General features: G+C 44.3%; 1 protein-coding gene across 1 annotated transcript; it reads right to left on the bottom strand.

Annotated features, from left to right (window-relative positions):
- Positions 1-276: 276 nt before the first annotated feature.
- On the bottom strand, positions 277-3,255 carry chst14 (carbohydrate (N-acetylgalactosamine 4-0) sulfotransferase 14). The gene is made up of 2 exons (XM_061078136.1): positions 2,836-3,255; positions 277-1,453 (listed from the first exon to the last, which is right to left on the bottom strand). The coding sequence occupies exons 1-2, from the start codon at positions 3,121-3,123 to the stop codon at positions 626-628; spliced, it is 1,116 nt and encodes a 371-aa protein (XP_060934119.1). The 5' UTR covers positions 3,124-3,255; the 3' UTR covers positions 277-625.
- Positions 3,256-15,190: the final 11,935 nt, after the last annotated feature.

Genomic DNA, 15,190 nt, shown 5'->3' with positions numbered 1-15,190 from the left:
AGAAAAGATGGGACAGAGAGGTTATGACTGAGAGATACTTTAAAACACAAGCTTCATTTAAACCCCACCACCCTGTGTGTGTGTGTGTGTGTGTGTGTGTGTGTGTGTGTGTGTGTGTGTGTGTGTGTGTGTGTGTGTGTGTGTGTGTGTGTGTGTGTGTGTGTGTGTGTGTGTGTGTGTGTGTGTGTGTGTGTGTGTGTGTGTGTGTGTGTGTGTGTGTGTGTGTGTGTGTGTGTGTGTGTGTTTTAGCCTGCTAAACCACTGAATGCCCACTGAAGCTATTAACCCTTTACTTTTTCCAATGTTTACACCAACAAACTACAAAACACATAGTTTGGTCTTCCAACCTTATTTACATATGCATCCATGTATAGTGAACTGATTGATTTCCTGTAACAGTGCATGTAACGTACGTTTCAATAACGTTCTCCTGTCTGTAGCTGATTTCAAGTTTTAGTGGTTTTAAAGTTAATACTTATTCTGTTCCAATAATCAGCATTATACAACGTTGCGAGGACATCTCAAGTAAAAAAATGTGTAACAGCTGTCAATGTCCCACAAGCATATACAAAACATAAATGATTCTCTCCCAAAAATATTCTCCAAGCTCTCTCACAGTGCAGCGTTAATGCCGGCAGTGTTCAGTGGTTGTGTTGGGGAGTGGATACGTAAAGAGGGAAAAGTCTAAAATGTACTTGGGCAGCAGGTCCCTCAGCAGCTTCTGTGGCAAGCTGCAGAGATAATAGTGTAACGTCTCCGTGGTGACCGGCTTGTACCACGTCTGCCTCTCTGGGAAGCGGACGTCGGGAGGCGCTCCGATTCGCTGGAGCACGAACTCCGCGTCGCCTTCCAGGTGCTCATATGAGCCGAAGAAGTCGTAAGACACAGCACACGGTTGGCACAGGTTGTACACCGGCATCCAGTGCTCGTTCATACGCTCCACGTCCTCATCCAGCAAGTAGCGGACAAACTCTCCAAAGGTCACGTCATCACCTTTCACTGCCGGGTCATTGGCGCGACCTTTCCTGTACCGCTTTACTATCTCAACGCCGTACTTTTTCTTGTAAGACTCGATTTCTCCAAACTTGTTCCTGTAAGCAGAGAGCAGCCGCTCCATGGGGTCCCGCACGAACATGAACTTGAAGTAGTGCTTCAGGCGGTAGCGGATCTCCTCGGGTTTCAGGGAGGACAAAAACAGCAGGTCGCTGCGATGGTCCATCTTGATGTTGACGTCCACGCTCTCCAGGGAGCCGCTCAGCACCTTCAGGACTCTCTTCCAGTTGGAGCAGGCCACCTTGGGGACGTAGCAGTAGAGGAAGCGGTGCTTGTCGTTGACCAGGATGTGCTGCAGCAGCGTCTTCCTCTGCAGGGGGCTCAGGGACCACACGCTGTGGGGCATGTTCTTCTGGCTGCACATGGTCCTGATGGTGCGGTTCCGGATCTCCTGGAGGATCTAGCGTGTGAACACAAATCCGGAACTTAAGAGCGTTTCAAAACAAATTCACACAGATAAAAAACACTGCCCAAATATACTACAATTACTAGCTATACCTCTAACATTACAATTGTCACTGCTGCTCCCTTCCTCCCTGTCAGACATTTTCTTTTGTATAAATTGAGAGGTGGTGGACTAGTGGCAGTAACTTGGACTACTGGCAGAAAAAGGTCTCTGGTTCGATGCTGGTTCGACTCCACGGAGTTTCAACAAAAACTTACCTGGATGGAATAACAACAAAAAGACGAATCGGATCTGTCCAAAAAAATCAAAAGACTATTCTCATTACCCTGTCTTATGTCTTATGTCTTACTCGCCCAACATCTGCTCCCCGGGCGCCGTACATGGCTTCCCACTGCTCTGTGTGTCCTGCACCAGATGGGTTAAAAGCAGAGGACAAATTTCCCTCAATTGCATGAGTGTGTCTGTGCATGTGTGTGGGATCAATAAAAATGTATCTTATCTTATTCTCCAAACATTGACACAACTCTGCATTTATGTTAAAAACTCGTATTTTGCCAAAACAAAAGAGTGGTTTGTTGAATGCACATTGTGACTGTTGCCTGTGTAATTTCCGGCTGCCAATAAAAAGTTGAATTGTGAAATAAATGCTCTTATTTTGTGGACGTGCTCTGCTCCACACAGGGTCCATTGCCCTTCTGTCCGTCCTAGGGGAGGCTTCCCTCCCACGGGAATCCGATGTTCTCTCTGAGGTTCATTACTCAAGTGGAGGGTTAAGTGCAGATGACGTCACACTTTGTCATGCCCTGTTAGGCAATTTGTGAATATGGGCTGATTAAGTTATGGGAAATGAAGTGCAGTGTTTTGGGGAAATTGCGCCATACAACGGAGGACAGATAAAGATATCTCAGAATCTGCTGTTTGGTGTTTGTGAGCGTGTAACCCTGCAGTCAATATAAACCTACTTCATCTTTGATAGCATGTTATCATGATGTAGACTTTACAAAATGTCCCGAATGACTGTAAAACCAGTCAAACTCAAGACTGTTCTCATAACAATTATTTTAATAACTGCTTACTGTTTAGTTGTCTAATTCAATAATGGGAGTTCTCTTCAAATTGTTATTGTTAGAGGTCAGTGTGGAAGCTTCCATTTGATCCAGACCCTTGCAGGAATGCTCTGATTACTACATTACACATTTATTACAAACAACGTGTCAGAGTGGTGATCTCCAGATTGAAAGCCTTGTGCACACTTCCACATCCAGACTTTAATCCGGAAAGACCTGGCACCCAGGTCACGGGACAACCCGGAGCTCCCGGAGCCAGGTGCACCCCCCACAGACCCCGCGGAGCCTCCACTCTCTCTCTCCCTGTACCTGGGACTCCACGTCCACGGGGGCCGAGTCGTGCTTGCCCGCCCGCCGCCCGGGCTCCAGCCGCCGGCCGCTGCCCCGGGGTGGGGGGGTCTCTAGGCTGTTGAGCATTCCCTTCTCGATCATGAGCAGCAGGCCTCCGGATGCCACGATCACCAGGAACGTGAGCAGCGAGGGCAGCACGGCGGAGCGGCGGCGCCCGGAGTTCACCGTTGTCCTGAAGTGAGTCACCGAGCCGTGCCGAGCCGTGCCGGTCCGGTTCAGACCGAGGTCCTGACCGCGAGGAAGCATGGCGAGGGTCCGGAGAGTCCGACCAACGCCGGAGAGCTTCACACTTCACTGAGAAACACACCGAGAGGAAAACACCGTTGTTTTTCTTTACCACGTATCCATTCTTAACTTTTTAACTGCGCCAAGTTACATAGCGGAAACTGCGTTTCCTGGTTGACCTGTCAAAGTAAAACACGCAAATGTTGTAAATTAGTTATCATAAGTTAATTACCATAGTGATACAGTTACTTGAGTCTGGATTTGTATAAATCTTCCTTTTTTAATTTATTTTATCTCAATGTGTTTGTGACTGGCACTAACAAAAACGATTAGATTTATGAAACTTAACATTTTCAAAATAAAATCACAGCTTTAGTCTATATTTCGTCACTAGAGGCTACAAACACTTTTAAGGACTAATGTATAGAACATTTTAGTATTCTCTGATTTAGAACACAATGTATAAAAGTGCCTACAGCCGACTCAAGCTGAAGGAGGTGCTGTGATCACTCCTGTCAGCACCTCCTCTCAGGGGATCCTGACGTTCCCCCCCAGGCTCTCTGGGGGGTGTAGTTCCGCTAGTGTACACAGGGATTGACCCAGAGTCTTTGTTTAGTCTTAATTTAGGAGCCCCTCAAATAACCCTTGAACCTTACCCTCCAAGTTTGTAAGAGACAATGACACTTTCACTCTACTGTAGGTTTATGAGCTTTCAGTTCTTATAGTGTTCTTTATTCTCATAGATTGTCAAACACAGTCTCCACAGTTAAGTGACTAAGCAATAATCTCAACACTTGAGTTATAATAATTTACTTGATTCCACCTTTTACACACCCTGCCTTGCACAATGGTCACACACTTCATCTGTTTACCCTTCTTGATGCTGGGTTCTCGATGCATTTACATAATCCAAATGATTAATACTCTACAGCCTCCCCCAATATTTGAAAATAATACATTACCAGCATTACCTAATATTCTATGGAAGCAGCTCTTATAATAAAATGAGTGAACTGGGCTTCAGCCATGACAATGCCTCAATGCCTGATAAATATGAGATCAGATTCCTGTCTGTCCCTCAAATCAATAACAGAATGCTCGAGCTGCAATGCTGCTTGTGTCACAAGTCACCTTCCCTACAGCATCAATACACAAATGCATAACCTCTTCCTTCCTCTGACCCAGTGGTAGATTTAGATATGGGCGACATGGTTAACCACCCAGGGGGGCATCTGGGGAGCTTGCAATGAAGAAACAAAAATGAATCCCTTCAATGATTCAATGTCACCGTCAAGTAACCTTGTTTGAGTGGAGGCCCTTTTTCTAATGGCAGACTTCTGCTAGAAGATCTCACAGTCAGTAGTGGTGAGGGGGGTGGGGGTGTACCTCAGGTCTCTTCATTGAAAGCATTAGGGAGTGGGAGCAGGGGAGTGGGGGGGATAGTGCATTTTATTGTGCACATTGTCACTGATTCAATAAGTAAAATAAGTAAGTCTGTGATCAGTATTAACCACGTGATTACTGGGCAGATTTCATATGATGATGTAATTGGTGACTTCACACTAACAAAGATCAGGATCAATTGTGGGTTACTTGGGTTTCTTGTATGAAGTCCAATAGTGTAACATTACGTTCCATTGTGTAGTGTGTAGTTGTATTTGTTCAATTTACTTTAATTTCTTTTTTTTATTTGCAATATGTTACAATTTGTGATCATTTCATTATTTGTTTTTATTAACATTTATATTCCAGGATGGTTACAATTATTTGTACCAGATTTTTGGCATTTGTGACATTTATCACGACTTTATATAATGTTTATTATGGCTTGTTATATTGGGTTCTCCCATAGCACCACAGAAGCTAGAGCCGCCACTGCTGTGACCCCATTTCTTCTCAATCATTTTCATACAGTCCCTAACGTTTGTATTGAAGAATGCAATAAGGCCTATGTGTCCTGCAGTATAGCTGTGGACTGTAAACATGAATTTAACTGTTTTAATGGAACCTTAATATATGAGGACTTTGTATGATTATAGTTGTATCAGCATGAATAGAAGACAGCACCACAGAGAGTTTATAAATAGGCTTACAGTAGTACTATAGTAACCAGTGCATCCCAGTGGGATACACACCTTCAGGGACATACATGGTGTCTCTTCCTCCTCCTCCTCCTCCTCTTCTTCCTCCTCCTCTGGCCGCTCACATAGTTTCCATTCACCTCCTCGTTTAAGTTACAGTAACGTGCTCGCATCGTGACAGTGGTCAGCTCTCTCTCTCTCTCTCTCTCTCTCTCTCTCTCTCTCTCTCTCTCTCTCTCTCTCTCTCTCTCTACCATTCTTCTCTCTCTCTCTCTCTCTCTTTCTCCCTCTCTCTCTCTCCCTTTCTTCTCTCTCTCTCTGTCACTCTCGCTCTCTCTCTCTACCATTCTTCTCTCTCTCTCTCTCTCTCTCTCTCTCTCTCTCTACCATTCTTCTCTCTCTCTCTCTCTCTCTCTCTCTCTCTCTTTCTCCCTCTCTCTCTCTCCCTTTCTTCTCTCTCTCTCTCTGTCACTCTCGCTCTCTCTCTCTCTCTCTCGCAGCCACACCCTCCTCACACGCGTGCAGCTGTGCGGGGCTGTGACGGCGGGTGCGTGCGTGAGTCTCCCTCCCCTTCTTCGTCGTCGGGCACCCGCAGCATCAGCAACACAAAAGGGTGGAAGAAGGAGCAGAAGGAGCCGAGCTGCCCTCAGTGCGGGAGCCGAAGGAGCAGGACGAACAATAAGGTGCAGGCTCCAGATTGATTTCTCCCTCCTCTCTTCCATGCTGTGTTGGTGATGGTTCATCTGCATCTTCACAACGCTAATGACCTTGTCACTGTTTGTCTCATTTCTCATTGACCTGCTCACATCCTCGGCTCCATCCTTCCTTCCTTCGCAGATGTGTGTCGGTGTGTCGGTGTGTGTGCGCGCGCGCGCGCGTGTGTAAATGGGCTGGGACTCCGATCGTTTACGTGAAATGCGCAAACGCCGATGTCAACAGGCCGAATTGTCTTAAATGGCTATCCCCCCCCCCCCCCCCTAATTCCCTAGAACGAGGCTAATCTGTGTGTTGTAGGTTTCGGATCTTCATCTGTGTCAGTGTGTGAGGAAACGCAGCGTGCACAGTCTTTGTTCTCAGTCTGCAATTAATAGACTGTAATCCTTGTGCGGCAGCATCCGCTTATCTGCCGTTAATGTTGACGTATTGATCCTGTAGGTCTTTCACCACAGCCATCCGTGTCTCTGCTAGGACATGTCAGATGCAAAAGCAGAACGGGCCACAGACTGTGGCGTGGGCCTACATGTGCACCTAGACAATAATGAACATATGCAAGGGTCATTTCAATCAGAGCTGCATCATCGTCAGTGGACCTCGGTGCTGAGACGTGTAAGAGGCAGGGAGACGAGATGGTAGATTGACAGCTGCTGGTGGAGTCAGGTTGGATTTGGTTGAGCGCATGTAGCTGTAGTATCATCTGGAGGCTATAAATAATAAATAGATGGATTTATGTGAATGATGTGCTATTAAGGCTCAGAGCTGCGTGTGTGTCATCCTGGCTTATAGAAGAGATCTGACACTTACTGATCCCAGTGTTTTTGAAAGCACTGCAATGTTTCAGCTTCACATCAGCCCTGATGCTCCGGACTCTCAGGTGAAGAGGCACAGTAAACAAAGATGTGAACATGTTGTCTCCACTACCTCTCTGCCTATAAGCAACATTTTCAGAGATCTCGGTGGCGTGCCTTTGCAATGCCTGACAGCATCCATTTTATTTGAGTCATGTTTCAGCCTTTGACCTGAGATAAAACTAACAATGGACTTGATCTGAATCACTGGAAGGCCGACAAAGGAATGTCTGACTCAGTTTTATGTGCATCTTGAAGTCAGCAGATCCGTCTTATAGCTGTGAATTAAACAAACTGGGAACACCCAGACTGTTAAAAATACAACAACTGCATTCAAAATTAACCACTAGCCTGCTTCTGCTGTAGGTATTAAGATTTAAAATGTTCAGAGGCACCTTGCATGAATAGATGGTTGATTATTGAATCTGTCTATGGCACAGATCTGTAGAAGTGAAGCTTTGGTAAGAGCTGTACTACGTATTTAATGTGTGTTTTATTTATATTTGTATTAACATCAGTTCTGCCCTCATCTAAAGCACACAACTGTAATTACAAGGCACTGAATTTCTTAAGAGACGATCTGTCCTAGTTATTAAGTCCTCCTGTGGCTCCCTGATGAGGTTCTACACGTTCATGTCACACATCTCTGCTCCAGATATATCTTACAGTAAGGCTGAGCAATCAAATAATTAAAATTTCATCAATATTAACATTAATATACCAAAGCTTCAATATTTGTCGATACATAGCTTATGCATTGTGTAAACACAGCAAGGAGGTGGTTTCACATGATGGATCTATGTCAGATTTGTTAAATGCTTGAATGCGTTTATCAAGTGCTTGTCATTCTCTGAGTTTAAAACCACAAGCTTCATTCAAGAGCAGAAATCAGTCTGTAAACTTAAAAGAAATAATAATGTGACAGTTACCGTGATAACTATCGATATCGACTGATATGACCATTTTTCAATCATGTCACTGATTCCAAAAGGACAACTTAATGCAAGACATTTCATTCGAATAGTCCATTTGAAAATTGGCTTTTCTCCTCTAGGTGATCCTCATCATCCATTAGCTTATATAGCATCACTTCACACACTAATACGTCCATGTAGGTTTGTACGGCAGGTAGAATATAGCACTATATCCAGGTATTTATTTTTGTTTCTCTCCACCATGAAAATTCAGAATGATTGGTTTACCACAAGCAGGTCAAGTGCCCCAGCTGCTCCTGTCTCACTGAGAGGAGCTGAGGGTGGTTGATCTCGGCCTCTTTTCCCATAGAGTGGAGTCATTAAGACTCTCTGCTTGTCCTGTGTGTGTGTGTGTGAGTGTATGTGAATACATGGGGATGACTTGTGCTGCTGCTTTACCAGGGGGTTTCTCTTTGTGCTCAGAGTCAGTCAGAGGAGCAGTCTGTGTTTGAAGTGCTGTGCTGCTGTAATATAGGCAGCATCCAGGTTGGTAAAGCCCCATCATTACCATATCTCTCTGAGACTGCAGTGTTATGCTGCCAAAAGTGGAGAGTGGGGGAAGCTGGCCTTATTTCACACCAATGCTCATACACACCACTTTTCTGATCCTAGATCAGATTAATATATAGTGAGGATCATATTTGGTCATTTGGGATGGATGGAGCTAAGCTGCTGTATAAAGTAAACAGCTTGACCAGTCCACCCGTGTGTGTCGTCCTCTATGTACAGATCAGCCCCATAATACCTTCATATTTACGGCCATAACGTTATTGAGTTGTTATGTCACGTAACACGCCATCACAATCACACATGTGCATGCACGGTTACAGTTAACCCACAATGAAAGGCTTTGTGTGCGTCGGCCAGTCGGAATGATGAATGCCACTCTGTTCTCCTGCCCTGGCGATCTGGCGGGGAAACAAAGTGTCACTTTGTGCCTCTCAGCACAGCAGCACTAACAGACACAGGAGAAGGACCATCTCTCCTCACTTGCTGCTCGCTCTGCCCCGATCCCCGTCGACACCCCCCCCCCCCCTCCTCCCCATAGACCCTGCATGTGCTCCACTCCAACACACATCTGCACTCGCGTTGAGCCCACACCGACACAAGGTTTCAGTCCAGAGTTACACACGACTGCGCCCTACAAGGGAAATCAGTCTTTCATCAACATCAGAATATAAAGGGGTGTTTACTCCACCTTTCTCCTGTACACCCCCCCCCGCCCTCCCACACACAAACACACACACACACACACACACACACACACACACACACACACACACACACACACACACACACACACACATACACACTCACTCACTCACACACAACGAAACCCTCACTGTATCTGACACCTGACTCCAGGTAATGCCCTAGATCCACAGTGACAGCAGGCAGGTGGAACCGCCACACACTCATAGATACCCTCGCACACCGGGCGCCTGCAGGACGGTAAGAAGAAATGCTTATACACAAAGTTAGCTCTAGGTCTTGCCTTTCTCGATGGTTTGTCTTTATTCTCTTTCTGTGCACACGACCATAATGAGCAGCTCGTGTTGTACAAGGTGATCTTGTGAAGTGTATCAATGTGACAAAAATTCTGGCATTTTGGTAAATGTCACTCGAACACATCCCGAGTCGCAGTGTGTGTGTGTTTGAGATGCTGAGGCAGGAGGAGGTGGCATTTTGTTGTTTGTTTACACACAAGCTTTGTTAGTGAGCCAGGGTAGAAAATAGGGCCGCGGTCATGTGATCTGTGTTGCGCATCACTCCAAAAATCCATTGTTTCTTCTCATGCACCCTTTGGACTTCTAGTGGAGACAAATGCCAAGAACAGCTGACAGCATAATGTCTGAAAAAAGAAAATGGAGCGGAATGTTATATAATTCACAAAGGTGGGGTGTGTTGGTTTGTTGGACTGGAATGTGTATTGTACAATGTTCTGATCCACACTGCTGGTGTTTTTTTGATATCTCTTACCAGGCTTTTAGCCACCATGGCTCACGGCAGTTTACCAGTTATTCAGGTCATCTACAACTGGTTCAGACTGAAATATCTAAGCAGTTGTTGGTGTTCATTCAAATTTTGTACATGCTGTAGATTTAGGATCCCCTGAGAATGTATACTACTGACATTTCTGATCCCCTGAATTTTTCTCTACTGCTGCCATTTGACTAAGATTTTACATTGTCAGTTTTGGGCTTAGTGCTTTGCTATTTAGAAAATGTCCGCAAGCTGGCAATTGAAACTAAGGGGCTTTCACACTTCCCCTGTTTGGTCCAGACAATTTGACCTTTCCTTTAAGTCTGGACAAAAAGGACAGGTGTGAAAGATGCATCGTGACCAACAGACCAAAATTTAGTCCAGACAAAAGAAGTAGTTTCTCTCAAACAAACCATGAATTACTTTGCTTGCAGTGTGACTTTTGACAGCATTAGACAACAGGAGAAGACAAAGAAGAGGAAGCAGCTCACAGGATTGTGTGAAGCGTTCACCTCAGACGTTATGATGTTTGAACTGTGAGGATGTTCATTTTATTGGTAGTGATATACCATAATGATATTGATTAACTGGTTGATTAGATCCATTCAAACTGAAAGACAAAAAGTTGGTGAATAGAATAGTCAAATCAGAGTTACGCCCATCTATAAACCAATTAATGTCAGGTATAAGTAGACATAGCCCACGTAGGAAGGAGAACAGGAAGTCATACAAAAGTCTTAAGTCCTCTCCCTAAATTAACCTTGGATTTGAACAATGTAACACAGACATGAACCTTAGATTGAATACAGCAAACATACCTTATATAGATTAGCATTTAGCATGTTGATGCGTTTAGCGTTTAGCTCACAGCACCTCTGTGCCTCACAGAACTGCTGGTGAGGCTGTAGAGTCCTTTCCTCATGTTAATACACCACACCTCAGCTTTCCCATGTTGACATGGATTTGGGTCAGACATGCTGGCCTGAACTTGACACATCTGGGACTCTTTTCTTGGCAACATGAAGATTGGTTCAATCGTTGCCACATGTTGGTGCTTTAAATGTGCTTTACCCATTTGTTTGGTATTTTCAGGCCCTTCACAATGTGCATTGTATAAAAATGAGAGGAGATAGGACTCGCATTGGAAATGAGGCAGAACACGTTTGTGTTTGATGTTGTATTGAAATAGAAGAGAAGAGGAAGAAACAGGTCTGTTGACAGCTTAGTTAAAGTGAGATGCTTAACTAAAATGTGCAGCAATCACATAACAATGATGAATAATGTGAATAAACTCTAATAACTAGACTGTATATTTATATTAACATCACAGATAATCATTCTTTGTGAGTGTAGCAAGAAACCCAGTATATCAGTCTGCTCTGAGCTCTGTAGCAGATGATTCTTATTGGAAAACTTGGTGTTACTCATTTTAGCTGCAGTGTCGTGGATGACGAACCTCTGATGTTTATTTTTACCATCGCCAAGAAGGTTGTGTTTTCACCCCTGTGTGTTTGTAAGCAAGATTAAACAAAAACATTTTTCCAGGAAACTTGGTGGAAGAATGTGGATCAAGATCAGGGGACAAATCTGGGAATTTCTTTACGTTTCCCCAGGGAGTAATTCATAGTTCTTGATGGGAAACTTCAGACATGTTTAGGAGACAGATTTTTATGAGTGTGTGTAATCTGGTGCAGATGCGAATAGAAATCTGGACCCTAGTGAATTTAAACGTAGTTTCATGAGGGGACTGTTGGGCGTTGGTGGAGGTTTGCACTTGACTGAATGACATTATAGTTCATATTCATTATTACCCAACCTCTTTACCCTTGTACATTCTGACACTCCCTCATCCTCCTTGTGCATTTTGTGCATTTATTGATAAGAAATCAAATTGATAAAATGTCATCTGCTGCTTCAAACATGTTGCCATGGAAACGTTGGAAACGGGAGGTTACTCAAACCCTAGAGAATAGTATCGAGTGAGATTGGGACCAAGAGTTGGTGATGATGACTAGATGACAACAGTGGTAGTGAAGACATGGATTCATCAGGTTTGCTGCAGTCACCTCACAGATGATAGATGATGTTCTTCTGTTTGGAAGTGCTTCCCCATCCACCCCTCCTCATGTCACCCTACATGCCACTGCCATGTCCTCAAAATAAGTGATGCTAACAGACCTAACAAACCCCAACCTGCTCTTCTGTCTCTCTTCTGTATTTACTTTCACCGTTTTTTCTCCCAAAGCCACAGCGGAGGCGTCGTTCTTCTGGGTAAAACAAGCTTTGTGCAAAAGGGCAGATCGATGTTCCCTAAGGTTTTACTGCAGTGGTGCGCAGCCATCTCAAGCTGTGCAGCTCAAATAGGTAAACTGTTCCTCGGCTCCACCACGTCCGTCCGTCTGCTTTGTCAGCAAGCTACATGCGCTGTAAGGATATGGCTCTTAGCCTCTACAGCAACACTAAGCCATGCCATCAGGGCTGGGGTCGTTGTCTGGCCTGTTCTGATGCCGAGCTGTGTCACCATCAAACGAGCTGCTGGGTCGTCTGAGAGCGCGGAGACGCAGCATCGTGTTATGCCACTGTCATACTATGATGCGGCTGTATCCTTGTCAAAGGCATTTCTCTGCTTCTGTAGAGCACATGGCTGCTCCTTGTGCTTCTCTCATCCCATCTCTATCCGCTCCCCGAGTCTGTCCTCTGCCGCAGTCGGACTCCAAACACACAGCAGTAAACACAGACCTTTTCTCATCATTGGGACTGGCAGCCAAACAGATAAACAATGAAAAGAAGATCCACAGTATCTCTCTTTACACCAGCAGACACAATCGCACACAGTCTCTCTCCAAACCACACACACTCTGTCAGTGTTCACACACACAACCCAACTACCGAACATGCTTGCTCGCTCCTTGCTCTGTGCTGGCTGGAGTCAGACAGGACAAAGAGCCTTTTGGGGCCAGACATTTCTGAGAGAGTCGATCCAGCTCTGTCCTCCCTCAGGAAGGAAGCCCACAGCATGCTGATCCCACTGGAGACAGCGGGCTTCTCTCCGGCTTTCTCAGTACTGTCTCTCACTCTCTCTGGCTTGGTGGGTTTACACCCAATACATGTCACTGCAGTACATCAGAAAACCTCTGGCTCAGGCAATGTGCTGCAGACAGGTGTTTGCTGGAGGATGCAGAGTTCAGGAAGCCGCCTGTGGATGGTTTGTTCCTGTCTGTTTACGAGGTGTAAATGGTGGTTCACGGGGGTTTTGTGTAATTGTTTCAACTGTATCTTTGTGAAGGATCTCTAATCATAAGACAGGGTAACGGGTCGTCCGCTGAGAGCGAACAAGTTCAATTCAGCTGCTACAAGAGCCTTTTTTAAATTGTGTTGTGTATTTAACTGTATTTTAGCTCCCCCACGACCTCACGAGTGGCCTCAGAGGGCTCCTCCTCCTTGCTTTTAAAAACAGCTGTATCGTTCCTGTACACAAGCCGATCACCTCTCTTACCCAACTTTTGGAAGCTCCTACTTTCTCCCTTAAAGCAGGTAACAGCATCTCAATGTTCACTTCCTTCTTCTCTCACCACAGCCAAGGTGCACAGTGATCATGGCAACGGACGCCGTGGAAAATAAGCATGATATGCTATTAGAGGTAACCGAATCCAAAGGCCCAGGTAAATAGGAAACAATGAGTGCTTTTAGCAACATCTTAAAGAGACAGTGTCCTGAAACAGATTCAGCGATCACAACGTGAGGATGACATGACCTCAGTTTAAGTCTGTTTTCACTGTCTCTTTAAGAACTGCATGGTGTGGTGATGGGTTTGACCTGATAGAAGATTTTAACAGATAGAAGAGATTTGCAGAAACCTTTCTTCCTGCTTGTGGTGTGCTGTGTCCACGTTTGTTTGTTTTGTGGCTTCTTTAAACCCTTTCTTCATTAGCTGTAATATCATCTGATATATGTTACACCAGTATATTATAACAGCAGTGTCGAGAAAGGAAAACTAACATTAGCCGAGGTCCAGGAATTAGTGCAGAGATCAAATCTTTATCAGTCAGTGTTAAATTCAGTGTTGAGGAATAATATATACTATTTTGGGAAATACACTTTAGAACCTCCTTGTGAAGAGTCATATGACAAGATTGACCCTATTCCCATGTATTTCCCCTAATCAAATGCAAAGCTATAGCAAATAGCTCAGCAAAGTTTGGGGAAATATGTCTTTTCCCTTTCTAACATCATGTTTATATGGTGAATATGAACCGACAGGCAGAAGCTGGTTAGCTTAGCTTAGCATCAATAATGGAAACGGCAGCTATAAAGCTCACAATTAAACACAATGTCTCTTATTCAATCCATAGAGATACTGACGTTTTAAAAGAAAATCAAAAATCTTTATGGGATGTTAGAGGCTAGACTATTTGTGACGTAAAGGTTATCACATAAAAAACAATTTAAATGGCAAATTGTCATTTTAATCGTTAGATTTTGTTTAAATCAATCAATCAAGATACAACATGTTTATCATATTAATATCATATTGGGTGAGTGTTAATTGGGTGAACTTTGTAACCCTCTGAGAGAGCCAGGCTAGCTGTTTGCCCTGTTTCCAGTCTTTGTGCTAAGCTAAGCTAACAGGCTGCTGGCTTCATACTGAATGTAGGCTGGTATCATTGTTCACATTAAAAAATAAGCATTTTCCTGAATGTCAAACTATTCCTTCGATGACATATAAAATCTATAAATGTTTTCTACCACACCCTGATTGCTGACTGTGCATAAACCTTAGATCTATGGAATTTAAAAGCACTTCTTCCCCTTCGCCTGCTGGTTTTCTGTGCTGCCAGTGAGTTAATTTACCTTCACCAGATGTGAAAAATGCACTTTTCACATGGCAAGAGTAAAATCCCAGCAGGGTCCTGGAGGCCCCGGGTCGAAACATACAAGAGCACAGGAAGCCAGAGTTAACCCTCGCGATACGTCAGGGGGATGCTCTGTGGAGTCGCTTCACTCCAGAAAAAAATGTCCTTTCTCGTTTCACGCATGAGTGTGTGAGCATGCCCATGGCGGTGCATTACGGGCTTTATAACAGAGTAGAAGGACTGGACCCGGCCCTGATGCTGGGAGAGCATGCTGCAGGGAGACAGAACATCAGTGTCACACCGTAATATCGCTCACTGCACCAAAAGTAAGTGAGAGAGGTTCTCACAGTATTGAGTGCGTCATCAATTTGACAAGTGCAATGTTCAAACACTGTGTGTCTCTGTTTAAACAAGATCTGGAGGTTTGTTTGGTGCTTTACGTAAGTCTCTCAAAGTCTCCAACACGCACAGATTTATGAATGAAAAATTAAATATATTATATCATTACAAGATTAGAACGATATAATATATATTTAAAAGATACGCAAAAAAAACGGACACAGACTTGCCATTTGTAAATACATATTCCATCCATTCCTCTAAAGATTAATATTCTCCAGTTGTTTGTCTTC

The sequence above is a fragment of the Limanda limanda genome, chromosome 9 (genome assembly GCF_963576545.1).
Source record: "Limanda limanda chromosome 9, fLimLim1.1, whole genome shotgun sequence".
Lineage (NCBI taxonomy): Eukaryota > Metazoa > Chordata > Actinopteri > Pleuronectiformes > Pleuronectidae > Limanda > Limanda limanda.
The sequence above is the reverse complement of the archived record's forward strand: the minus strand, read 5'-3'. Positions and strand labels throughout refer to the sequence as shown.

Excerpts from the sequence above, each read along its gene's own strand:
- chst14 (XM_061078136.1), bottom strand. The coding sequence starts at position 3,123 with ATGCTTCCTCGCGGTCAGGACCTCGGTCTGAACCGGACCGGCACGGCT. Across the intron at positions 1,454-2,835 it reads CCGTGGACGTGGAGTCCCAG|ATCCTCCAGGAGATCCGGAA; the intron begins GTACAGGGAGAG and ends TTCACACGCTAG.